General features: G+C 54.6%; 1 protein-coding gene across 1 annotated transcript in view; it reads right to left on the minus strand.

The window, feature by feature from the left end:
* The window catches only part of LOC144933212 (volume-regulated anion channel subunit LRRC8A-like), a 28,070-nt gene extending 8,709 nt beyond the window's left edge, over positions 1-19,361 (minus strand). The window contains exons 1-10 of the mRNA XM_078857864.1: positions 19,153-19,361; positions 14,155-14,320; positions 11,707-11,846; positions 9,583-10,119; positions 8,195-8,826; positions 6,109-6,174; positions 5,086-5,194; positions 3,192-3,422; positions 2,106-2,226; positions 619-812 (exon numbers count right to left, since the gene is read on the minus strand). Coding sequence (XP_078713990.1) covers positions 619-812; positions 2,106-2,226; positions 3,192-3,422; positions 5,086-5,194; positions 6,109-6,174; positions 8,195-8,826; positions 9,583-10,119; positions 11,707-11,844 — 2,028 coding nt within the window. The 5' untranslated portion in view covers positions 11,845-11,846; positions 14,155-14,320; positions 19,153-19,361. The remainder of the gene's footprint in view (positions 1-618; positions 813-2,105; positions 2,227-3,191; positions 3,423-5,085; positions 5,195-6,108; positions 6,175-8,194; positions 8,827-9,582; positions 10,120-11,706; positions 11,847-14,154; positions 14,321-19,152) is intronic.
* Between the last annotated feature and the right edge of the window lie 8,092 nt (positions 19,362-27,453).

Genomic DNA, 27,453 nt, shown 5'->3' on the forward strand with positions numbered 1-27,453 from the left:
AGAACCAAGAATACAAACCAGACTATTCTATTCTTGCGTGTGGTTATGTTTCTATTCTCGCTAATATCGAGTCTGCTGGCCACAGAAAGAGGGCTTCAGTAGAGAGTTGGTGTCATTTCTATCTTCCTCATCCTTTGCTGAAGGAGCGCAGATTAGAGTGGGTTTACCATGCCGTCCGTGGTTTGTCTTGCATGGCCCACGATCGCACGACTGTGGCTTGTCTTTAACGTCTATCTGTGGGTCTCCGTGTGGTGTTTCTGCGTTGTTTCCGTGCATCTCCATGGGCCCTGCTGTGGTGGTCACGTGCACGGGCGGAAGCTGCCGCTTACTACAGTTTCTTCATTGCAGATTTCTGGCGCTGGAGTTCACCGCCTCACACCAGTTGACCCCGACGGTGGCTCCCAGTGACAAGCGGGCCTAGCGTGCGTACCACAGCCTTGTATTAAGCTGTCTTCAGCCAATCATCGAGTGTTTGTCCGTGTGGGAGTAAACCCAAGTACCTGGAGAAAACCCTTTTCCGTGCGACGGGGCAACGCTACAATCGGATGAGCGCGCAACCCGCTGCACTGGGAGGGAGGGAGGCGGCGGTTCTGCCGGGGTGGGGGGGGGGGGGCCCACCTTGAGGTGCAGCGAGCGCAGGTTCTCGCGCAGGAACGCCAGCGCGGCCATGTCGATGCGGGCGGGCGTGTGGTAGAGCCAGAGCTCGCGCAGGTGAGTGAGGTGAGCGACGCTGGACGGGATCATCACGTCCGGGATGAGCTCCAGCTTCAGCACCTGCAGCTCCGACAGCTCGAAGACGGCGTCCGGTAGACCTGGACGCACGCACGCAGGTACGGTAACGACGCCGGTTTACATCGGGGATGCGTTCCTGTAGCGGTGCGACGGCAGATATCTAAACGACGTCAAAGCAAAGCGATGTGCGGGGTGAGGTGGTGGAGGTGACGGCTGAGGGGCGACGGACACTAGATGGGACGGTCGATGTTGTCAGCGACGTGATTGGGGGGTTGGGACGACACAAATTGGGTCGCAGTGTTATTCATAAAGTGACGACGTATTTGCGAAATTATGCAAAAGGGGAGGATGTACATCGGAGTTTGACTGTATAAAGATCTTCCGTGTAGCCTTTAACAGAATGTTGGGGCAAGTGTTGTTAGCGAGTAGCCAGTATGGCACACGACGAGGCAGTGCGGCTGATACCACACCCGGCCGCCTTTGTCTCTCCAGTGCTGATGCTGAATACACAATGCACCAGGCACTCAACCAGGAGAAGCCCAGGACCGGTTAAAATATTCGCCGCTGTTATTGGTCGTGAGCGGGAATTGAACTCGGGTGGCCAGATTCGTACCACGGTTTGTCAACCGCTGCGGCACCGCTGGCTTTGCCGTGCGTGTGTGGAGCGGTGTGTGTGTGGAGTGGTGTGTGTGTGGAGTGTTGTGTGTGTGGAGCGGTGCCGTGCGTGTGTGTGTGGAGTGGTGTGTGTGTGTGGAGCGGTGTGTGTGTGGAGTGGTGTGTGTGTGGAGTGTTGTGTGTGTGGAGCGGTGTGTGTGTGGAGTGGTGTGTGTGTGTGGAGTGTTGTGTGTGTGGAGCGGTGCCGTGCGTGTGTGTGTGGAGCGGTGTGTGTGTGGAGCGGTGTGTGTGTGGAGTGGTGTGTGTGTGGAGTGTTGTGTGTGTGGAGCGGTGTGTGTGTGGAGTGGTGTGTGTGTGTGGAGTGTTGTGTGTGTGTGGAGTGTTGTGTGTGTGGAGCGGTGCCGTGCGTGTGTGTGTGGAGCGGTGTGTGTGTGGAGCGGTGTGTGTGTGGAGTGGTGTGTGTGTGGAGCGGTGTGTGTGTGGAGTGGTGCGTGTGTGTGGAGCGGTGTGTGTGTGGAGCGGTGCCGTGCGTGTGTTTGTGCGGTGTGTGTGTGGAGCGGTGTGTGTGTGGAGCGGTGTGTGTGTGGAGCGGTGTGTGTGTGGAGCGGTGTGTGTGTGGAGTGGTGCGTGTGTGTGGAGTGGTGCGTGTGTGTGGAGCGGTGTGTGTGTGGAGCGGTGCGGTGTGTGTGTGTGTGCGGTGTGTGTGTGGAGCGGTGTGTGTGTGGATCAGTGCCGTGTGTGTGGAGCGGTGAAGGCACCTGACAGCATGAAGAGGTGCAGCTCGGTGCGGTCCTGGGCGTTGCGCGTGATCTTGGCCTGCAGCTTCTCCCGGCTCCACTCCTGGTCCAGGTTAAACTGCCTCAGCTTCTTCTCACTCACCTGGCCAGCACGGAGACAACAGCACGGAGACGCAGACGTTGTGACCGAAGACCAGCAAGAATTGTAGGTGACTGTTCGGCTAAACATGTTGCTTCCTTATTCTGCTCAATACTGAAGTGTCAATGTATGTTGAATTTATTTCACACCGTACGTAGCCAACCGTGCTCATCGGAGGTTTGGTGGAAGGACAATGAAACACAAAACGCAGTTCTAAATAAATTCGTTTGTCAATCTAGATGATGATGATTTGAAAGTGCATTGCTCCGGTGGCTTCCTAATATCGGAAGGAAGAGCTTTCCAGACGGCCGCGATGTGGTGACCGTCTTTGTTCGATGGCAAGCCAAAAGCGGCCGCTGCGAGGATGGTCGGAGTTCGCGTGACGGTTTATGCTCCTTGACAAGAATTGCCTCATCGGAGCAGTGGAAAAGGACGCGGTGTTACCAATGGACTCCCCCGTTTTGTGCTCCCATGTGCATTTCGGATGGCTGTGTAAGCTACTCCCTATTACAAACAGGCCATCGACAGCTTTCAAAGACAGAAAAGCAGCTGCCAATAGACAACTAAATCAATCACATCCCACAGCACCCACATCCCATAGCACATTGGCTCCAAAACCGTCTGGGATGGTGCGTCAAAGTCGGGCGGCGGTGGTGGCGACACTGCATGTGGCCTGTAATCCAGCACAGTGGAGGCGACAAGGGTTGGTGGACCACACAAATAATGTGAAACTCCCTGCCCGCGCCTCTCTCTCCCTGTGGTCGCGTGGACTTCTCTCCGGTCCTCCGTTTGTTGCCCCTCCCCATTTAGCATCAACGCGAGCTTCAGAGTATTTGCCTGCTGTAGATTTCGACTTGACAAGCCGCTTCGTCGGGCTACCACTCGTGGCCAGGTCGCTTCTCAAAAAGGAGCCACGTGGCTCGGTGGGCCTTACCCGGCTAAGAAATCCCAAGGAAGGCAGCGTTTACCTCGGAGAGGAAGACGGCGAACCTCTTGGCGTAGAGTCGGTCGTACTGGTCCGTGAGGTGCAGCAGGAAGGCAAAGTCGTTGCGCACGTCGGGGATGTCGCTGTAGCTGCTCTCCTCGCGCGCGTGCTCGAAGGAGTAGTTGCGCAGCGAGCGCCGCACCATCCACACCACGGTGTGGAGGCACACGAGCAGGTAGAAGAGCGTGACGGCCAGGTAGAACGACGCCAGGATCTGTGCGCACGCACGCACCACGCGCCGCGGTCACGCGCAAGCCTCGTGACGTAGCCGAGGCCACCGAGCGAACGTAGCCGAGGCCACCGCGCGACGTGGCTGAGGTCACCGCGCGACGTGGCCGTGGCTACTGGGCTCGCTTTTGGCACAGTAGGGGGGGGGGGGGGCGATGCTGCTGCTGCTGTGTGACTAATTGACTAATTTGTAGGTTGTTTTCGGTATTAGGACGTGTCGCCAATACCAGATATAACAGCTCAACCCGAACTATTCATACTTTGATGCTTCTATCGCCTTTGTGTTGTTCACCTTTTAGCGCTCCCTGGTCAAACATTGGTGAGACAAGGCCGTAAAGAAGCCTGTCTATGGTGTAGGTCAATCAATTTAAAAGACAATGCACACATTGTCAGAGCACGCTTGTTTGCACGTTTTGCCACAAGCACGTGTGGTTGATGCAGACTTGATGCCTTGCAATAGCCATCCATTTGGTGTTTGAACATCTTGACACCTCCTGTTTTATTGCCAGAACGGGGAAAGCATTTTCTTATTTTTGTTTGTCTCGATACTGGCAAAAAGGTCCCATAGGTACCAGTTACGTTGTGCGCACGTGTTTTTAGCTCAAGGGGGAACTGCAGAAGCCGGAGGAAACCCATACAGGACAGGGGTAGAACACACACATGCTCCACAGAAAGATGCCCGAGTCAGCAATCAAACCCAGGCCCGACTTGCTGCGAGGCACGGGGCGTTACGTCTGCACCGCCACCACCCTGCCGCTCATGCGTCGCAATGGAGCGACTGCCTCTCTCGTATGAGCGCGACTGCCGGTGAGTGTCGGTGAGCGTGCGTGTCGGTGAGCGTGCGTGTCGGTGAGCGTGAGTGTCGGTGAGCGTGCGTGTCGGTGAGCGTGAGTGTCGGTGAGCGTGAGTGTCGGTGAGCGTGAGTGTCGGTGAGCGTGAGTGTCGGTGAGCGTGCGTGTCGGTGAGCGTGCGTGTCGGTGAGCGTGAGTGTCGGTGAGCATGCGTGTCGGTGAGCGCGAGTGTCGGTGAGCGTGCGTGTCGGTGAGCGTGAGTGTCGGTGAGCGTGCGTGTCGGTGAGCGTGAGTGTCGGTGAGCGTGCGTGTCGGTGAGCGTGAGTGTCGGTGAGCGTGAGTGTCGGTGAGCGTGAGTGTCGGTGAGCGTGCGTGTCGGTGAGCGTGAGTGTCGGTGAGCGTGAGTGTCGGTGAGCGTGAGTGTCGGTGAGCGTGCGTGTCGGTGAGCGTGAGTGTCGGTGAGCGCGAGTGTCGGTGAGCGTGCGTGTCGGTGAGCGTGAGTGTCGGTGAGCGTGAGTGTCGGTGAGCGTGAGTGTCGGTGAGCGCGAGTGTCGGTGAGCGTGAGTGTCGGTGAGCGTGAGTGTCGGTGAGCGTGCGTGTCGGTGAGCGTGAGTGTCGGTGAGCGTGCGTGTCGGTGAGCGCAAGCGTCGGTGAGCGTGCGTGTTGGTGAGCGCGAGTGTCGGTGAGCGTGAGTGTCGGTGAGCGTGCGTGTCGGTGAGCGTGAGTGTCGGTGAGCGTGAGCGTCGGTGAGCGTGAGTGTCGGTGAGCGTGAGTGTCGGTGAGCGTGAGTGTCGGTGAGCGTGAGTGTCGGTGAGCGTCGGTGTCGGTGAGCGTGAGTGTCGGTGAGCGTGCGAGCACCTTGAAGAGCGTCGCGAGCGGGTGTGCGCAGCAGAACGTGCCGTAGCCGGTGAGGTGGATGATGTCCGGGGCCGAGCACATCACGTCGAAGTTGATCTCTCGCACGCAGCTGTGTGCACAGCGCATCGTCGTTACGTCACAGGAACTGAAACTCCCTAAAACGATATTTATTTTAACCAGGTAAGGCCCCATGTAGCCCTTTTTCAGAAGCGATCTGGCCACAAATGATAGCTCGACATCGTGGCTTATCACGTAGGAATTTTAAACGCATGTTTCTAAATGTAGAGGGGGAAAAGCGGAGGATCTGGAGAAAAAAATCCACGCGATCATGGGGACAGAGACACGCAAACTCCAGGGTTGGGATCATCGAGCCCACGACCCCCTGTAAACCAGGCGAGGCAGTTAAAATCTCACCGCCACAGCACCCCGAACGCCCTGGACACGCGCACGCATTCACAAACACAGCGCCCACTCGGCAACCATTCCTGCACTTGTGTTTGACATCACACGTCCCTGTTGGTTTACATGCCGGTGCGATCGTCACCCTAATTCCATGCCAGTGTTTAACTTAACTAAACTACGAACCGTTTTTTAAGCAAATTGTTCGCGTCACCTTTAATTACGGGGAATTGTGGATAATCTTAAAGGCGATTTATGTTTGTGCAGTGAATTCGACTTCTTCTGTCCACGCGGTTGTTGTTGCTTCGATTTCTATTGGCTCGGTGGTTGGTGACCCAGGTCAACTTGCTCTCTCTCGAGTCCTCGCTTGGTGACACAAAACGCACTTCCACTCCGAGCAAATTGACGCTCCGGATCGTGTGCACTGCTCAACGGGTGAAAGTGTTTTCCGAGTAAATGCTTGCGGGAATGGGCACTTTAAACGCGTTGCCGAGTGCGTGGCGAGCTCGGCGACGTTCCATAGCGCTTTCTTTCGAAGCATCGACGGGGAGTTGAGACGCCACGCGGCGTGTACAGAGAGCACGTTGGCTGAATCATGAGAGGTCGGTGCACGTGGATCCTCACCGCAGCGAGTAGGCCAGCACGCACACCAGCTCCAGGGATTTGCACAGCGTTTGAGACATATACGATCTACGTACACACACGCACACACACGCACCCAAAGGTTAAACGGTCGTTAATGAACACTGTGATGCTCTACACCAACTGCAGACAATCATTGGCAACTCTCAGGACCATCATATACCAATAAGATATTATTCATAATTAAAACGACTTCTTCTTCTTTCTGTCGTATGGCTGCTGATGTTAGATGCAGAGCAACAACTCCAATTCCACACTCAGGTCGTCAAGCCAGCAGACAACGGCGTCAGGAGCAGCGGCGGAGTGTATCATCGCTGCGATGTCTCCTTCGTATTTGTGCATTGCGTCGTTATACGTTGTTACGGTCTGCTCTGGGTGACCACAGTCGCACACTCCTGGAGAGTTCTTAATTTTCCATTTGTGCTTCAGGTATCCGCATCTGCCATGGTTTGTGCAGTGGATGCGGTGTAGGGTGGACCGTGAGCTTTGTGGAAGATCTAAAACCCGAGGAATAAAAAGACCGCAAATCCTAGATTCGGCAATAATTCTGCGGACCACTTTCCCATGCCCTGCGGAGACACCAGTGGTGTGCACAGCACGGACGGAGAGCCACCGCTTTCGAGGGCAAGACTCGTACAACTCTAAATATTGACAAATAATGGTGATTTCATAATTAAAGTATATTACAAAATGAATCGCAAAACCTTGTAGACGTTTACTACCACACTGGAACTCCCCTCGTCTGTAAAGATGCAGAGGTAATGACGGATAATAGAGCGGTGGCTGCATTGTAGAATGACGCTGGGGGTCTTCCCCTTGGTCAATGACCGCTTGATTTTAGTTGGAACACTTCTTCACCCATCACTCTTTGTTCAGAAGGATTCTGCAAAGTTTTTCGCAGTAGGGGGCGATCAATGATTGCTTTGTAGATTCCAATTGAATCATTTGGGGTGTCATTTTTGAAATTTGGCAAATTTAGAAAATCTGCACTGGAACGCCAGGCACACAATGGTCTCGTCTTGCCAATGACGTCACGGGATCTTTAACATACGCTGTGAAGCAGCCGAGTGCGGAGTTTTGTTCTGGTCGTTACACACCGCAGCAGCAAGAGAGGGGAAGACCTAACGGTGCAGAGCTTGACGACGACATCACAAGAGGTTGGTGCCAGACAGATGTGGCCGCTACTTGAGCAGATGTCCACTGCAAGACAAGAGAGGAAACTGGAAATAAATTACAAAAGGTGCAGTGGACACCGACGGCTATCTGCCCATGGATCGTGACGATGATGAACGCACTACCACTGGACCACCGCATCACCGGCCGCTGTCGATTGTAAACAACATGGGCATGTTGTTGCATGCATAATTTAATGGTAAGAAGGTCCTCTCGGTAGCTGCTGCCTCGTTGTGGATCCGCTATTGTCGCATTCCATTTGGGAATTAAATCATTGACGCAGCTGCCGTAAATAATTGGCAGAGACCAGTGGGCCAGAGTTCTGCGTGAATCACGCTCGAGGTTCCCAGTTACTGATTTTGTTTGCGTTGTTAAAGCGACATTTAGTTGTTCCTTCATTATTGTTCGTAACACAATGTAGTCATGTTTTTGTTGTTGCGTTTTTCACCAGTTCTGTGTTCCTGTAACATGTGAAGCACGTACCGATACTCGCCGTTTTGCATCGCAACCTAAGTAACCATAGTTGTGGAACTAAGATCTGTACCGTATAATATCTGGACCATCGCAGCTCACTGGGCCCATCCTGCTGAAATATATAAAATCTATGCCAGGTAAGGCCCCACTGAGCTCTAGAGCTCTTTTTCAGAAGTGACCACAAATGGTAGCTTAACAAAGTGGCTTATCGCGTGGACATTTATAGCAGCCAAATACTCTAAACGCGCGTTTGTAAATGTAAACCGGAGTACCCGAAGAAAAATCCACGCGACCACGGAGAGAGACACGCAAACTCCAAATAAACAACAGGCGTCAGGGTCGGGATCGAACCCACGACCAGGTGAGGCAGTCAACATGTTGCCCCTGACGCGATGTCCAGGGCACGGCGAGAGGCTCGAACCTGTAGATGACGTCCGACTCCTCGATGTGAGCCCTGAGCTTCTTCACTTTCTCAAAGATGGCCTTTGCCTGCTCCGCCTCCTTCTTGTCCAGCGAGCCGAGCACGTCCACCGACGCCGCAGACGCCGCCAACGCCGCCGCGGCCATCGCCTGGTTTTGGAAATTCACGTTCTGGGCCTGAGCCTCGTCGTGGCCCTGGGTGCCGTTGTGCGCGCGTCCCGGCGCGCCGTGCTGCGCCACCTTCCGCTGGTGCACGGACGACGTGGGCGAGTGAGCCAACATGGGCGCCCGCGCCTCCACGTCGTCCGACGCCCGGTATGAGGGGGGCGGCGCCGCGGCCGCTGACGCCGCCGACATCTGCGAGTGCGGCGGCGGCGGCAGCGGCGGCTTGGGGTTGAAGCCGGCGCCGGGCGGCATCGCGCCGAAGTTGGAGCCGCCGCCGCCGCCAGCTTGGTAGCTCATGGACGACGGGGAGAGGGTGTGTGCCCGCGGGGTGCCGCCGCCGTTGCCCGCGTGCGGCGACGACGACTCGGTGGCCACGGTTTCCGAGAGGGCGCGAGTCGTCCACGGGGAGTCGAAGCACTTGCCCAGGATCGCTACGAAGTGCTCGATCTTGGAGCTCGTCTTGGGGTACTGTGGGTGGGGGGGGACGAGTAGGGTTGCGTGCGTGCGTACAAATTCACGTGGTAATTTTATTCGACATTCTCATGGCGGGGACAACTTTCACCATTGACCAACCACAGTTGCATTCTCCACTAAGTGGTACTGCACATATTTTGTCCACCCTAGAGGGATGATGGGCTTAGTCAACCCCCCAAACAAGATATGAACTCGCAACCTTCCAACTGGGAGCCGCTCGATCTCCCGCTGAGCTCCCTGCAGGTCGGTTGTAATAAAAGCAGAACCGCTTAAACTTCTGCAAGATCAGTGAGGCTGGGTAAACAAGTGCAACAATAATAATAGAAGCAAGATCGGCCTCTGTGGAGGTTCATAAAGGACGCTACGGGGAAGTTGGAGGCAGTTGCCCTGCAGCAACAACAGAGTGCAGAGGAGTGATGCTCACAACAACGAGCGGAGCGCTGGGTGGCTAAAACGTAGCAAGTTGGCCCAGTGAGGAACACAGCTGATGCATCTGCCAGTCATCTCGGTCAGTCAACCCACGGCACTTGGGTCTGTCCCGTGACCGCCTGCCAGCAAGCTTTCGACACTTCACGTGGCCTCAGAAGTGCACCTAGCCTAAAACAGGTGCCGTGGTGACATCATCGCCACTTAGTGGCGAACGGCGGCTGCTGCCGCTGTCGTTATTGCGAGTCGGTGATTGCGTGCCGGGTGGTGAACGGGCCCCGCGCAGTCGCCGCTAGGTCTCCACGTCGTCCCGAGGGCACTCACCTTGAACCAGAAGTTGCTGAGCACCAGCAGCAGCAGGGTGTGCAGCAGCACCAGGTAGGGGAAGTACTTGGCGTACCAGTGCAGCTGCTTCTCGTAGCACACGGCGTCGATGTAGAAGTACTGGTGTCTGTCCAGCTCCGTCTTCACCGCCTGGGGCCCCGGCCGGGCGACGACGGCTTGCGCGCTGGGAGGGGCCGCCCCGGCGCGGGGCCCTCCGGGCTGGCCGCCGGAGGCCGGCGTGGGGAACGCGCCGGGGATGGTGTTGGAGTCGGGGTCCGCTTCGGCGCCGGGCCCCGGCGAGGGGTTGGAGCCGTCGTCGTCATCGTCGTCGGCGGAGGCGGCGGTGGCGGAGGCAGCGGTGGCCGTCGGGCTCTCGGCGGGGGCCCGGAGTGGCCCGGCGTGCTGGGCGCTGGCGGTGAGCTGCTCCGGGCCGAGGCGGCTGCTGGCGTTGCATTCGCGAGCCGTGCTGGCGTCGTGCGTACACGTGCACTCGCAGGCGTGCACGCACGGCAAGCACACCATCTTGTCCTGGCTCACCTGCGCGGGAGTGAGAGAGAGAGTGGGGCGAGTGTGATCGAGGGTGAGCGGGTGTATTTTAGTTGGACACGTGAAAATGGAGAGTTTGACACAGTGGGGAACAGGCAAACATTCATTGTAATTCCTTGGGGTGGCTGCTGTAACAGATCATTCTCATAGAGAATCCGTGTCCACGCCACCTTGGGTAGAGTGTGTGTTTTTCACGCTGTGCAAGCCTTCCGTAGACGACGAGCAGGCACGGGCACAACGGGGGGCACGACGGGGGGCATCATGGGGACACGAGTGACAGTGGCAACGTGCATGGCTCAATGCAGTACGGCTTCGGGTAGAACCGTGGTGCATTGTAGCACATTGCTACGCAGGTCCATGACCATGGCATGGGGTCCCACTAGGTTGGTTCAGCCTGAAGTTATTAGCTGCCGTGATGTAACAGCATCAGCACCGTAGGCATATATCCCCACGGGCGCTGTGTGGCCTTTACAACAGCTGCTGTCTGGAAGCACCAGCACGGTCCTCTGCCGACCCCATCCAGAATGCACGTGCTAGTGTCCTGACCCCGAACTCCTCATGCAGAAAAACATCACCCTCTTCTTCACTGGTTGCCCGTTACATTCCGGCATTAAATTAAAGTTTAAGGCCCTGAACGATCTCAGGTCTTCGTAAATGCAGGTTTTGCTGCGTCCCTGCGTTCCAAGAAGAACTCTGAGGTGGCTGGACTTGCATCCCCAGAACAAAACGCGCGTTTAAGAATATTCGGCCGCTAGAAATGTCCAGGTGATAAGCCGCTTCGTTGAGTTATCATTTGCGATGGCCAGATCACGTCTGAGAAAGAGCTCAGTGGGCCTTACCTGGTAAAATAAAAACAATTGTTTAGTAGAGTTAGTTAGAAGCTCAAGTCCATGGGCCATCTTGGGGTAATTCGCTTCCGTGTCACCCGGGTTGAGGAACTCTCTACCGAAGGCTGACACGGAGTCCGGGTCGGTTGCCATTTTCCAAGTGCCACCCAGAAACATTTCTCTTTAGGAAGGCGTTTCCTACTTTAACTTGGAGCCACGTCTTACCCAATCCCAACACCCCATTGTCATTGATGTACAATCCATAACAATAATCATTATAATAATAATTATCTAAACGAGCACTGAGCAAGCGGAATACACAGCGTTGTTCACTCCTGTACACGGCAAGAAAACCCATCACGTGCCGAAACGCTAACGCTCCTGGAAAGCGGCAGATTTAAAACTAGCGACATGCAGGTGTGCGGCACCGCACGTACAATCTCAGCCTGATCTCGACCACTGGCTTAAAGGAACCGCACGTGCGGCAGCGCTGTCGTTGATACCGCCGGCTCGCGAGTTCAGAAACTGTGGCCGTCCCAGTAGGCAGTGATGAGACCGAGACACAACTCTAGACCGGCATCGCCCTCATCGGGGCTCATCAGTACAAGATCGCCATCTTTGCTCGCTGCTGCAATGTCTCTGTCGGGATATGGCCTCATTTGTGTGTGGCTATGTTCACTAAGGGTTGCGGGCGTCTGGGTTTGTGTGCGAGCCTTGCGTAAGGGTGCCCCACGAGCTTAGGTGTACGTGCCTGCAGGGTTCCGCCAAACACAGCGATCATCAGCATGACGATAGCCAGGTAATCCGTGAGCACGTCCCACCACGGCTTGAGGATGCGGTAGGCGGGTTGAGTGTCGGCAAAATACCGCAGCTCCGTTACGGGTATCATGGCTGCACACACCCACACACATAAACAAACACACACACTAAGACGTAAACACACAATAACAACAACAACCGCCGTTCACCACTAAGTGGCGGTGACGTTGCCATGGTGCTTGTGCCAGGCTAGGTGCACTTTGAGGCCACGTGAAGTGTCGACGGCCCGCTGGAACAGACCCAGTTTTCATGGGTTGACTGAGATGACCGGCAGATGCACCAATTGTGCTCATAACTTGATCAACTTTCGGTGTTTTAGCCGTCCGGCGCTCTGCTCGTTATTCTGAGCATCGCTCATCTGCCCTCCGTTGTTATTGGAGGAAGCAGCGTCCTTCACGAACCTCCTCCACAGAGGCCGACCCTGACACTGCTGGTACCAGTGACTGCCACAACAGTCCATCTCTTCTCTAGCCCGTGATGTGTCTGTTTAGCCCCGTCTATCTGGCCAAACTGAAGATGCTTGGGCATGCGGTGGCTGGGGATTTGGGCTACATGACTCAGCCAACACAGCCTCGCTTACCAGGGCTCACTGATGGGATAATGTCTAGAAGCTTCAATGGTCTGTGAGTTACCTCAGAAAATCCAGTCTGGTTAAACCCAGGACAGATTGTAGGCAGGCCAGCCTGAATGTTTCAAACTTCAACGTCTCGCAAGCAAACAGAAGGGAGGGCATAACTGTGGCCGAGAAGACCCTGAGCTTTGTATGGAGTGACAGGCGAGGTAGTTTCCACACAGGATTACATAGCTGATGAACAGATAATGGCGGTCGATTGATTCGGAGCGAGACTTCGGCTGCCAAACCAGAGCTGGTCAAATCAGAGCACACTGGCCAAGTATAGAAACTTCTCCACAACTGCTCCATCACTCATGGCAAGTTGAAGGAGGTGAGCATTTGATGACATAAAATACCCAGGCAGATCCTTTGTTATTGTAGGGTTGATGTAAGGCCCCATCTCTTAATAGCATGCTCCAGGTTCAGCAATAGCATCTCCAACTCCTTCTCAGAGTGGGCAGCAATCACCAGATCATCTATGTACATAATACATCTAATAAGGAGCCATCCTTTGATCACACTCGGGCATCCATCAGCCTCCCATTTTATCTATAACATATTCTATCGGTACAACTTCTCGAACTACGTGGTCAAAGAAGATGTTAAATAGTGTAGTGACAGCTCTCTGTGATGGTGTTGAACTCAGCTCCCCTGCTGTGAGTGGCTGAGTGACAGCTCTCTGTCACGGTGTTGAACTCAGCTCCCCCGCTGTGAGTGGCTGAGTGACAGCTCTCTGTGATGGTGTTGAACTCAGCTCCCCTGCTGTGAGTGGCTGAGTGACAGCTCTCTGTGATGGTGTTGAACTCAGCTGCCCTGCTGTGAGTGGCTGAGTGACAGCTCTCTTTGATGGTGTTGAACTCAGCTCCTCTGCTGTGAGTGGCTGAGTGACAGCTCTCTGTGATGGTGTTGAACTCAGCTCCTCTGCTGTGAGTGGCTGAGTGACAGCTCGCTGTGATGGTGTTGAACTCAGCTCCCCTGCTGTGAGTGGCTGAGTGACAGCTCTCTGTGATGGTGTTGAACTCAGCTGCCCTGCTGTGAGTGGCTGAGTGACAGCTCTCTGTGATGGTGTTGAACTCAGCTGCCCTGCTGTGAGTGGCTGAGTGACAGCTCTCTGTGATGGTGTTGAACTCAGCTGCCCTGCTGTGAGTGGCTGAGTGACAGCTCTCTGTGATGGTGTTGAACTCAGCTCCTCTGCTGTGAGTGGCTGAGTGACAGCTCTCTGTGATGGTGTTGACCTCAGCTGCCCTGCTGTGAGTGGCTGAGTGACAGCTCTCTGTGATGGTGTTGAACTCAGCTCCTCTGCTGTGAGTGGCTGAGTGACAGCTCTCTGTGATGGTGTTGAACTCAGCTCCCCTGCTGTGAGTGGCTGAGTGACAGCTCTCTGTGATGGTGTTGAACTCAGCTCCTCTGCTGTGAGTGGCTGAGTGACAGCTCTCTGTGATGGTGTTGAACTCAGCTCCCCTGCTGTGAGTGGCTGAGCGACAGCTCTCTGTGATGGTGTTGAACTCAGCTGCCCTGCTGTGAGTGGCTGAGCGACAGCTCTCTGTGATGGTGTTGAACTCAGCTGCCCTGCTGTGAGTGGCTGAGCGACAGCTCTCTGTCACGGTGTTGAACTCAGCTGCCCTGCTGTGAGTGGCTGAGTGACAGCTCTCTGTGATGGTGTTGAACTCAGCTCCTCTGCTGTGTGTGGCTGAGTGACAGCTCTCTGTCACGGTGTTGAACTCAGCTTCTCTCTGTAACATGACCAGCACTGTCCTAGGCACTCACCTGCTGCTGTTGCTGCTGCCGCTGCCGCTGCTGCTGCTACCGCTGCTAGACGCGTGCAGCCCACGGATCGTGCGTGCACATGGCCGGGGCAGGGTGCGCTGTGTTGCTGCTGCTGCAGCAGGACGGGCCGCTGGTGATCAGCTCCCCACCATGTAATTAATGTCACCTGCAGGGTCAACATCAAAGCAGCGTGAGCTACAGCAGCAGCCACCACCGCTAGCATCAGCGTTGCAGTGCTGATATGATGCCAAGTACGTTCAACCGATGATACAAGCCTCTAGACACTGCACGGGTTCCATGTGCACGGTGCTCAGTTCTGTGCAAAATGGACTCGTAGCTCCAGAGGGACACTGCAAGTAAAATCATTGTATTGAGCTTCTACACGGCACTTGTGCCAGGCTAGGTGCACCTTCAATCTCACTCTCTCACACCACGCACTTTCACGCCCACTCTTACTTGCTCTCACACTCTCACTCGCACACTCTCACTCGCACACTCTCACTCGCACAAAGCATGAACAGATGTTTGGGGCAAGTGCTGTTAGCGAGCACCTATGAAGGCTACCGGCACGGTGGCACACGAGGGGGTGGGTGGCCAGCAGCACGCCCGGCCGCCTTTGTCTCCTGAGTAATGACGAGCATTTCCAAAGCATTTACAAATGAAGTTGTTCGAAATTTGGGCCACGATGTGGCCACGCAAATGGCCTGCTCGCCCTTCGAACAGCGTCACGGGACATTTAACATCCACTGCGTAGCGGTGGAATTTAACGGTGAATGCGCGCACACACACAGCCAACAAAGCAGGGCGATCGCCGGATTCGAACCGCGGACCTCTGCAACGAGTCAGAGACAGCGCTACCCCAACGCGCTCAGCCAGGTGCGGCGGAGTGTGCCAGGTTCAATAATCCTTCTGTGTAGGCCCAGCAGCAGCCCATCCGCCGGGACACGTGGACGCTGATGGTCCCACTTGATGAGCGTGGAGGTGAGAGCGGGGGTTGCGTGCGGCAAGGCAAGTGCCGCCACATCTGTGATATCACAGGAGGCTTCCTCTGTGTAGCAAGGAGCCTCGCAAATAACTGAAGTCCTCTCAGTCACTCTCACACTCTTTCACACTCTCTCACACTTTCTCTCTCCAACAATCGCAGATCGCCAGTAAGTCGCGCAAATGTCCCCACGGCACTTGCGCCAGCCTAGATGCACCCTGAATTTCACGCACACACACCACGGACTTTCACACTCACTCTTACTAGCTCTCACACTCTCATGGAAAGACGAAAATCGCCCGGATAGCCTTAACAGACTGTTGGGGTGGGTGCTGTTAGCGAACATCGATGAAGGCCGGAGCGGTACACGAGGTGGTGGGTGGCCAACACCACGTCTCACTCTCACGTCTCACTCACACACGTCACACTCACACACGTCACACTCTCACACACGTCACACTCACACACACGTCACACTCACACACGTCACACTCACACACGTCTCACTCACACACGTCACACTCACACACGTCACACACGTCTCACACTCACACACATCTCACACTCACACACATCTCACACTCACACACGTCACACTCACACACATCTCACTCACACACGTCACACTCACACACGTCTCACTCACACACGTCTCACTCACACACATCTCACTCACACACGTCTCACTCACACACGTCACACTCACACACGTCTCACTCACACACGTCTCACTCACACACGTCTCACTCACACACGTCTCACTCACACACGTCACACTCACACACGTCTCACTCACACACGTCTCACTCACACACGTCGCTCTCACACACGTCACACTCACACACGTCTCACTCACACACGTCACACTCACACACGTCTCACTCACACACGTCTCACTCACACACGTCTCACTCACACACGTCACACTCACACACGTCTCACTCACACACGTCTCACTCACACACGTCACACTCACACACGTCACACTCACACACGTCTCACTCACACACGTCTCACTCACACACGTCACACTCACACACGTCACACTCACACACGTCTCACTCACACACGTCTCACTCACACACGTCTCACTCACACACGTCTCACTCACACACGTCTCACTCACACACGTCACACTCACACACGTCTCACTCACACACGTCACACTCACACACGTCTCACTCACACACGTCTCACTCACACACGTCACACTCACACACGTCTCACTCACACACGTCACACTCACACACGTCTCACTCACACACGTCTCACTCACACACGTCACACTCACACACGTCTCACTCACACACGTCTCACTCACACACGTCACACTCACACACGTCACACTCACACACGTCTCACTCACACACGTCTCACTCACACACGTCTCACTCACACACGTCTCACTCACACACGTCTCACTCACACACGTCTCACTCACACACTCACACACATCTCACACTCACACGTCTCACTCACACGTCTCACTCACACACGTCTCACTCACACACGTCTCACTCACACACGTCTCACTCACACACGTCTCACTCACACACGTCTCACTCACACACGTCTCACTCACACACTCACACACATCTCACACTCACACACATCTCACTCACACACGTCTCACTCACACACATCTCACACTCACACGTCACACACGTCTCACTCACACACGTCTCACACACATCTCACACTCACACACGTCTCACTCACACACGTCTCACTCACACACGTCTCACTCACACACGTCACACTCACACACGTCTCACACTCACACGTCACACACGTCACACTCACACACGTCTCACTCACACACGTCTCACTCACACACGTCTCACTCACACACTCACACACATCTCACACTCACACACATCTCACTCACACACGTCTCACTCACACACATCTCACACTCACACGTCACACACGTCTCACTCACACACGTCTCACACACATCTCACACTCACACACGTCTCACTCACACACGTCTCACTCACACACGTCACACTCACACACGTCTCACACTCACACGTCACACACGTCTCACTCACACACGTCACACTCACACACGTCTCACACTCACACGTCACACACGTCTCACTCACACACGTCTTGGGCAAGAAGCCCCACCAAGCCTCGCTCTGTCAACAGCCACGCCCCGTGGATTAATGAGGCTTCTCAGCGCTCTTGTCCAGCAGCGCAGAACAACAACAGCAGCAGCACAGAGCACTCAAACATCTCCCCAGCAACCACGCCCGGCCGCCTTTGTCTCCCCAGTGGTGATGTTTGGCACACAGCACCCGCGACTCATTTTAGGCCGAGTCGACCTAGGGGAGGCCCAGGACCGGTTCAGATAATCGTCACCGGTGGTGGCCGTGAGCGGGAATCGAACTCGGGTCGCCGGGTTCGTAGCGCAGTGTAGCGCTAACCACGACACTACCACTACACACACACACAACACTGTACATACACAACTCAGACCACAGCATATACACAACCAAGTACATAACACACACACACACACAACCCAGTACTGGACATAACACACAAACAGTACTGTACATAACACTAACAACCAACTACTGTACACATTACAAACCCACAACCCAACACACAACCCACAACACACAACCCACTACACAACCCACAACCCAACACACAACCCACTACACAACCCACAACCCAACACACAACCCAACACACAACCCACTACACAACCCAACACACAACCCACAACCCAACCCACAACCCAACACACAACCCACAACCCAACACACAACCCACTACACAACCCAACACACAACCCAACCCACAACCCAACACACAACCCACTACACAACCCACAACCCAACACACAACACACAACCCACTACACAACCCAACACACAACCCAACCCACAACACACAGCCCACAACACACAACCCAACACACAACCCACTACACAACCCACAACCCAGTACACAACCCACTACACACAACCCACAACCCAACACACAACCCACTACACACAACCCACAACCCAACACACAACCCAACACACAACCCACAACCCACTACACAACCCACAACCCACTACACAACCCACTACACAACCCACAACCCAACACACAACCCAACACACAACCCACAACACACAACCCACAACCCAACACACAACCCAACACACAACCCACTACACAACCCACAACCCAACACACAACCCAACACACAACCCACAACCCAACCCACAACCCAACACACAACCCACAACCCAACACACAACCCAACACACAACCCACTACACAACCCACAACCCAACACACAACCCACTACACAACCCACAACCCAACACACAACCCACTACACAACCCACAACACACAACCCACAACCCAACACACAACCCACAACCCAACACACAACCCACTACACAACCCAACACACAACCCACAACCCAACACACAACCCACAACCCAACACACAACCCACTACACAACCCAACACACAACCCACAACCCAACACACAACCCACTACACAACCCACAACCCAACACACAACCCAACACACAACCCACAACACACAACCCACAACCCAACACACAACCCACAACCCAACACACAACCCACTACACAACCCAACACACAACCCAACCCACAACCCAACACACAACCCAACACACAACCCAGTACACAACCCACACCCCACTACACAACCCACTACACAACCCACAACCCAACACACAACCCAGTACACAACCCACAACCCACTACACAACCCACAACCCAACACACAACCCAACACACAACCCAACACACAACCCACTACCCAACACACAACCCACAACCCAACACACAACCCACTACACAACCCAACACACAACCCACAACCCAACCCACAACCCAACACACAACCCACAACCCAACACACAACCCAACACACAACCCACAACCCAACCCACAACCCAACACACAACCCACAACCCAACACACAACCCAACACACAACACAGTACACAACATGGACAGTAACTCTTACCTCGCCGCCGGATGAGGAGAGGTGGAGGTGGTGGAGGAGGGAGACGAGGTGGAGGAGGGAGACGAGGTGGAGGAGGGAGACGAGGTGGAGGAGGGAGACGAGGTGGAGGAGGGAGACGAGGTGGTGGTGGAGGAGGTGGAGGAGGGAGGAGCGGGGTCCCAGGTCGGGGCGCGGAGCGAGGAGGCCCGAGGAATCGCGACGAGATTCGCGATCACAAACCCATGGATCGGAATCGGATTTCCCAAGGAGCGGAGTCGAAAGATTCAGTGGTGCTGCGAATCGCGGGAGGGTGAAGTCGAAATCGGAATCGATTGGGGTTGAGAGAGACACTAGGAGAGACACACTGGGGGAGAGACACTGGGAGAGAGAGACACTGGGGGAGAGAGACACTGGGGGAGAGAGACACTGGGAGAGAGACACTGGGAGAGAGACACTGGGGGAGAGACACTGGGGGAGAGACACTGGGAGAGAGACACTGGGGGAGAGAGACACTGGGGGAGAGAGACACTGGGAGAGAGACACTGGGGGAGAGAGACACTGGGAGAGAGAGACACTGGGAGAGAGACACTGGGAGAGAGAGACACTGGGAGAGAGACACTGGGGGAGAGAGGACCACAAATACCTGCTGGGAACCCTCAAGACCTTTGGTTTTGGGGATGGCTTTGTCCGAACGATCCGCCTACTCTACACCAAGGCGGAGTGCATGATCAAGGTCAACGGCGCCCTCACTGCCCCGGTCAAATTCGAGCGAGGAGTGAGACAGGGATGCCCATTGTCGGGCCAACTTTATGCCCTGGCATTAGAGCCTTTCCTGAGTCTCATAAGGCGGAGACTCAACGGCCTGGTGCTCAGGGAACCAAGTGTCAAGTTGGTCCTGACGGCATACGCCGACGACATCCTCCTCATCCTTCGTTCCCTGGACGATGTCGCCCTGCTGCACGAGTGCCAGGAGGTCTTTTCGAAGGCCTCCTCGTCAAAAATGAACTGGCAAAAGTGCAGCGGACTGCTGGTTGGAGCGTGGGACATGACCGAGTGTCCGGAGAAGGCAAAAACCATCAATCGGAGCACAACATCGCTGCACCACCTGGGGGTGTTCCTCGGACCAGAGGAGGATCACCGCAAAGGAACTGGGTCGAGCTGGAGGAGAAGGTGAAGGAGCGGCTGGGCACCTGGAGTCGCCTGTGCAAGTTCCTCACCTTCAGGACAAAGACGTTGGTGGTGAACCAGCTGGTGACATCCATGCTGTGGCACCGACTCTTCTCCCTGCACCCCCCCCCCCCCCCCCCCCATGAGCCTCGTCAACGCGCTTCAGAAGCGAGTCCTCGACTTCTTCTGGTCGGGTGGAGGACACCGGGTCGCGGCTGGGGTCCTGTCCCTGCCACTCGACGAGGGTGGTCACGGGCTGGTGTGCGTGCGGAGTCAGCTGGCCACCTTCCGACTGTAGGCCGCACAAAAGTTCCTGCACGCCACCCCTGCACCGGCCTGGAGCGTCACGGCCTCCTTCCTCCTGAAACAGCTGGGAGGTCTGCAGTGCTCCAAACAACTATTCTACTTGGACATGCAGGGCCTCCCACTGGGACAGCTGCCACCTTTCTACAGGAGCGTCCTGCAGACGTGGAGCTCCCTCGCCGTCAGGAGGCTGAACCAACTGCGATCGGCCGAAGAGCTGGTCTTCGAACCGATCCTCAGGAACCCGCAGACAAAGCTGCCATCCACCACCGCCACCCCCGGCATGGAGAGGCGCCTCACCAATGCGCGGCTCACCAGGATGGGAGATCTGGTGGAGGCTGGAACACGGGGCCGGTGGCTCGGACCAGCAGACATGGCCGCAAAGACAGGGCTGCAGTCGCTCCGGGTGGCTGTCCGGATCCTGGCCGAAGCCAAGGGAGCTTTCTCGGCGGCAGCGGGGAGAACGCCCCCCCATCGGCGTTGGGGATGACGAGGCCCCTCTCGGTCCCCCTCCACCGGAGCTCTCCGTCGTGCCACTGCATCGCCAATGCCGACAAGCGAAGGCGGATCACAACCTGTGCCGGCTGGAAGACCTACCGGAGGTGGCCTTCGAAAATGTAAAGAGGAAGGTGCTCTACTCCTACATGGTCCGGTTTCACCAACAGGACACCCTGAGGAACCACAAGGAGCATGCCTGGAGGAAAGCCCTGCCCTGCATCTCTCCGGAAAGGCCTCGCTGGAGGCAAATCTACTCCAGCCCGACGTACAACCACATCGGTGACCTCAGCTGGAGCATCGCCCACGGCACCGTCACCACCAATGCCTCCCTGGCGCGCTTCACCGACACATCCCCGGAGTGCCGGTTCTGCGGTAAAGTGGAGATGGTGGCGCACCAATACGTGGAATGCAAGAGCCTGGACTTGTTGTTCAAGGTCCTGAGAAACATCCTCCTAAGGTTCAGCCTCCACTTCTCCCCGACGGTGCTCATCTTTGGATACCAAAAGCGCGACGGACCCCAACATCTTCAGGGGCTGGTCAACGTGCTCGTCGGCTATGCCAAGCTCGCCATTTACAGGGCGAGGAAGGTGGCCCTGGAGGGGAAACGTCCGGCCAGCAGCCTGGGCATCTTCCGTGCTCTGGTCGGAGCCAGGGTGTGGCTGGAGTTCCGCCATGCGCGGCTGACCCACGCCGTGCCGGCCTTCAAGGAGCAGTGGGCGATGGCGGAGGCCGTGTGCTGGGTGGCAGATGACGGGGAACTCTGCATGCTGATATGAGCTACCCGTCGGAGGCCGTCGGACTGCGAGAAGGGCTGCGTGCAGAACGAGAGAGAGCGAGAGAGTGAGAGAGTGAGCGAGAGAGTGAGCGAGAGAGTGAGCGAGAGGTGGGGGTTTACATAAAGTAAAGTAAAAAAATTACGAAATGATGAACGAAGCAAAGTGCCGACTACACCGAGCATCTTCTTGTTTCCACTGATCATAAAAAAAGAGACACACAGGGAGAGAGACACGGAGACACGGGGAGAACGGCTTCACGGCAGTGCGCTAATCACTACACCACCGCTCCCCACGCGCAACAGCCGTCGTTCGCAACTAAGAGGCGGTGACGTCACCTTGTGCTAGGCTAGGTGCACCTTGAGGTCACGGGAAGTGAGGACGGCTCTCGCCGCTGACATGTGACGGGACAGACCCAGATGTGTTCATGAATTGACTGAGACGACTGACAATGAAAACAAAGATCCCCCATATAGCCTTAGCAGACCGTGTTGGGGCAAGTACCATTCGCGAGCACCTATGGCGGCCGCTACGACAGTCGCCATTCGCCACTAAGTGGCGGTGACGTCACCACGGCGCCTGTGCCAGGCCACGTGCACTTTGAGGCCACGTGAAGTGTTGACAGGTCACGGGACAGAGACCCTGCAGGCGCCATGGGTTGACCGAGATGACTGGCGTCACAAAGCTCTGCCCCCCCCCAAAACCATTAAACATGCTTCAAATCGCTTTAAACTATTGTCATTGTAGTGCGTATTTAATGTGGCGCTGCACTCTGATGTTGTAGGAGAAAACATTTATTAAAAAGTCTATTCAATTAAGTAGAACGTGTTGTCTATATTTATTTAAAGTTGCGCATTTTTATGTGACGTCACATTTCTCAACCTCCCCCCCCCTCGTCACAAATGTCTGACCCCCGCCCCCCCCCCCCCAAGGTGCGTGACGTCATTTATGGACGGCCCCTAACAAGAAAACACAAATCAAGTCATGACTTGACCTGTGCTCCCTTGACAAGAGAACGCAAATCAAGTGATGACCCAAAGTGGTTGACGACATCTTTCCAATGATTGCTGAGTTTGTACCCATCTTCTCGGTTGAAATTGTGTCTGTGTCTGGCTCCTGGGTCTGCCCCGTGACCTCCTGCCAGCGGGCGTTCGACACTTTACGTGGCCTCAAGGTGCACATGGCCTGGCACAAGCGTCGTGGTGACGTCACCGCCACTTAGTTACGAATGGCGGTTGTTGTTGTCTTGAAAATCACTCAGACAGACACGCTGTAACAAGTCACCTGCTTTACACTTTATTAACCTATTCTTGCACCAGTTGTAGGCACTCCTAGAACGATCTACACGGTCACTTAGACCTAACTTCTTCCACTCGTCTCTACGTTACACCTCAACTGTCCTGCCCTCGGCAGCTCTACTCCCAGTGTCTCTCTCCCCTACACAGCTTAGTCGCACTCAGCGTCTTCCTACACAGAGGCTTGTCCGCAGCTTCTCACACTCCCTCAGGCCCACTCACTCGTCTGTCCCGGGCGAGGGGATCAACCATCACCCGCCCGGCGACTCGTGAGGGTTGAGGTCTGTTGACGGCTTGAGTCGCAGCGGCGAGATGTCTTCACTCTTGTCCTCAGCAGCAGAGGTCAGTGTGAAGGAGATCGGTATGACCTCCGCTGCTGTCACATCTCCTAATGCCAAACGAATTTTATTCAGGGCTGGCTTGGCCCTGATCTTAGAGAGAATTAGACTGATCCGTACTGAACTAGATGTGGACAAGACACTCTTGAAATCACACGTAACATTGATGGGAAAAAATGTCTACATCTGATTGGGAACATGTAGATAACATGACTGCTTCATCAGCCGCTATAATGTCAGCTAAATGTGTAATGGGTTTTATATTCAATACAACACTCCAACATTCGTGATACACTGTTACAGCCTAGGGACGCAGCCTACTCCTAGCGTGCCTGACTCTGGCTACGCTCTCGGGTCCTCCGGCTACAATTACCCTAGGGGAGGCTACCTGACCCGACCCAGCCAAGGTGTGGGTCTAGACTCTGGCTTCCTCGGAACTCGCCTTTAAAAGGACGTAGAGCCGGGAGTCCCAGAGTCCCACCACTGGCCCGCACAGCGTCCCGGCCCTTACAAGGACAAGCGGGGCGAGGGGGTCCAGGGTCCTAAGCTAGCTGGTCTTGGGTCTTGAGCTGCGACTGGTCCCGATCAGCTGGGGAGTGGCCCTTTTATCCCCCTTGCCCATCGAGGGGTGGGGTTGCGTGGGATCCTAGATCCCCTGCAGCCCCCCGTTGGGGGCGCCAAGGGGATTAGCTGTCTGGGATCCTGAGGCCCTGGCACCGAAGGCTTAGCTGCCTAAGATCCTGAGCCCCCAGCAGCCACCCCCAACTTGGGCTGGCACAGTGGCCCCTCCCCTGGGGGACCCTGGTACCTGCAGATGGGCCCTGTCCACCACTGCCGGTAAGTGTGGCCCATCTACGGCACTACAAATGTAAAGATAACCTGATTTCCAACTTCAACCTCCTTTCCAAGAAGAAACCAGATCCACACGTTAAAAGGTTGTTATTAATCTGAGTAATAGTCCAATTTCCGATGGTCTAACATCGGTTCTGGCTAACGGGCTGAACTTCGCAGTCGCCCCCAAACACATACCAGTGGATGACACCATTGCTCAGGTCGATGCAGCCCTTAAGGGTTTGGGACACATCACTGCAGACGTGACAAGATCTGAAATCGCTGCAACCCTCAAAAGCGCTAAGATACCAGTCAGAAACATCAGTATGGATGAGCGTTTTGAGTTATCTCAATTGAAAAAGATGGATGATATCTCTTCTTGGTTCTTTCGGTAAAGTCACGTAGTAGGGAAGTAATAAAATAATAAAAATAAAACATAATATGTTTTAAATCGAAAAATGGATATCGTCATCCTCTCAGCCGACAAGGGCAATGCCACGGTCATCATGGACAAAACCGTGTACAACAACAAAATTCAGGACCTACTTAATGATGGTAGCTACACAAAATTTAAATAGATCCCACCAACAGCCTCGTTACAAAAACGAACAGTATCATCACTGATTCAGCTTCATTAATTTAACAGAACAAACGGTTTTCCTTAAAACCTTCTGCTGCTAGACCACCCAGATCATATGGCTTACCAAAAATACATAAAGAAGATCACCCCCTTCGTCCCATCGTCTCCACCATTGGCTCACCCACCTACAAACTGGCCCGATATCTGAGAGCTTGCAGCCATTCACTGGTAATTCCACCTCTTCTGTACTTAGCTCACCTGGTATCGTCAATTAAGGACATCTCACTGTCCCCAGGTGATTTGCTCGTTAGTTTTGATGTAGTTTCTTTGTTCACCAAAGTCCCTGTGCCCGATACCATTGCAATCATTGAAGACTTGGTCCAACAAAGATTGAATGCTGATGTACCGGCCCTGGTGAAACACTGCCTCACCAATACATACTTCACCTGGAATGGAACATTTTACAAACAAACTGAAGGCACCCCAATGGGTTCTCCCTTATCTCCGGTTGTAGCCAATGTTTTCATGGAAAAATTTGAGACGGACGCCATCCAGGCATCCACTCTACGCCCGTCCTTGTGGAAGAGGTACGTGGATGACACGTTCGTCATCTGGCCACATGGCCAACCGGCTCTGAACTATTTCCTCAACCACATCAATTCCATACATCCAGCCAACAAATTCACCATGGAGGTAGAAAAGGATGGCATGCTACCTTTCTTGGATGTCCTATTAAAAGAGACCAGATGGCTCAATGAGTCATTATGTCTACAGGAAAGCAACCCATACTGATGCCTACCAAAAAAACTGACTCCCACCACCATCCATCCCAGAATAATTCCCTCATAAAAACTCTACACCACAAAGCTCAATGTATCTCCAACCATGAACACATAACCAGTTAACTCAAACACGTATACCAAGCTCTCAAGGCGAACGGATATTCTGACTACACAGTCCGCAAAGCCATCACCCCAACCGTGAGGAAGGAGTCATCTGAGGATCCAATCAAAATCATCACCTTGCCATACATAGCAGGGGTAACCAAAAATATTTCCCAAATCATGAACAAACACAAGATCCAGGTCTGATTTAAAACAGTACATAAAATTCGTGACATGATCCCATCTGTGAAGGACAATATCCCTGACATGCAATATCCCGGTGTCTACAAACAAGCTGTATCTGCGGCAGCAGTTACATTGGGGAAACTAAGCGACATGTCTCGGACTGTGTTCGTGAGCATAAGGCAGATTTGAAACACGGTAGGACCAATAATTCTGCCGTGGCTGATCATTATTTTATGCGGCTGGCACAACAAAGATTTGTTCATGAAGCCATCCATATATCGACACAGACACAATTTCAACCGAGAAGATGGCTACAAACTCAGTAATCATTGGAAAGATGCCATAAACCACTTTGGGTCATGACTTGATTTGTGTTCTCTTGTCAAGGGAGCACAGGTCAGGTCATGATTTGATTTGTGTTTTCTTGTTACCTTACTCCAGGGCACATATGCCCTGCCCACTTCGTTCTGACACCAGGACGTTTTGTTGGCACTGCATGTCCCATGCTTCCACCGCCGGAGCTCTTGTGCCACGCCCACTTTTTTAAACCTTTAAAAACGGTTGCCTTCGGTGACCTCCACCTCTTTCCTCCTAAAGACGATCGCTTGTGTTGTGATCGAAACGTCCTATCTACGTGACTTTTACAGGTAGGAACAATGTTCCACACTGCCCATCAGGGATTTTTTGTCTGTCTGTCTGTCGTGCATAAATATATATATAATATAAACAGCTATTTGATTGGTGGAGATCTACTGCCGGGTACGGAGAGGGGAGGTGCCTAAGGGAGGAGGGTCAGGGGAGGGGCCTAAGGAAGGGGGGAGTCAGGAGAGGGGCCTAAGGGGGGGGGGGGGTCAGGGGAGGGGCCTAAGGATAGAGGGGCCTAAGGAAGGGGGGAGTCAGGGGAGGGGCCTGAGGGGGGGGGGGTCAGGGGAGGGGCCTGAGGGGGGAGGGGGTCAGGGGAGGGGCCTAAGGATATGGGGGGGGGGGTCAGTGGAGGAGCCTAAGGGAGGGGGGGTCAGGGGAGGGGCCTGAGGGAGGGGGGCTGGCTACCTGGCTGGCTGCCTGGCTACCTCAAGTCAAGTTGTCTTTTATACAGGTAGAAACAACAGGTTCCACACTGCCCACCAGGGATTATTTGTCTGTTGTGCATATTGTCTGTCGTGCACGAATGCGCTGTCCAACCAAGTTCCTACCTGCCCACTCCAAAGGAACGTGTACCGAAAGAACCACATAGCGACACAACAAATGGCCATCAATCGCTGCTAGATGGAAGCGCGCGTGTGGATGCAGTGGTCAGCGCGCTACGCTGCCCTACGAAAACCCGCAAACCCAGTTCGATTCCTGCTCACGGCCAACACCGGTGACGATTATCTGAATCGCTCCTGGGCCTCCCCTAGAACGACTTGGCCTCAAATGAGTACCTGGTGTGTAGTAAACATCGCGCCTGGGGAGACAAAGGTGGCCCGG

Source organism: Lampetra fluviatilis, chromosome 6 (assembly GCF_964198595.1).
Source record: "Lampetra fluviatilis chromosome 6, kcLamFluv1.1, whole genome shotgun sequence".
Taxonomy (NCBI): Eukaryota; Metazoa; Chordata; class Hyperoartia; order Petromyzontiformes; family Petromyzontidae; genus Lampetra; species Lampetra fluviatilis.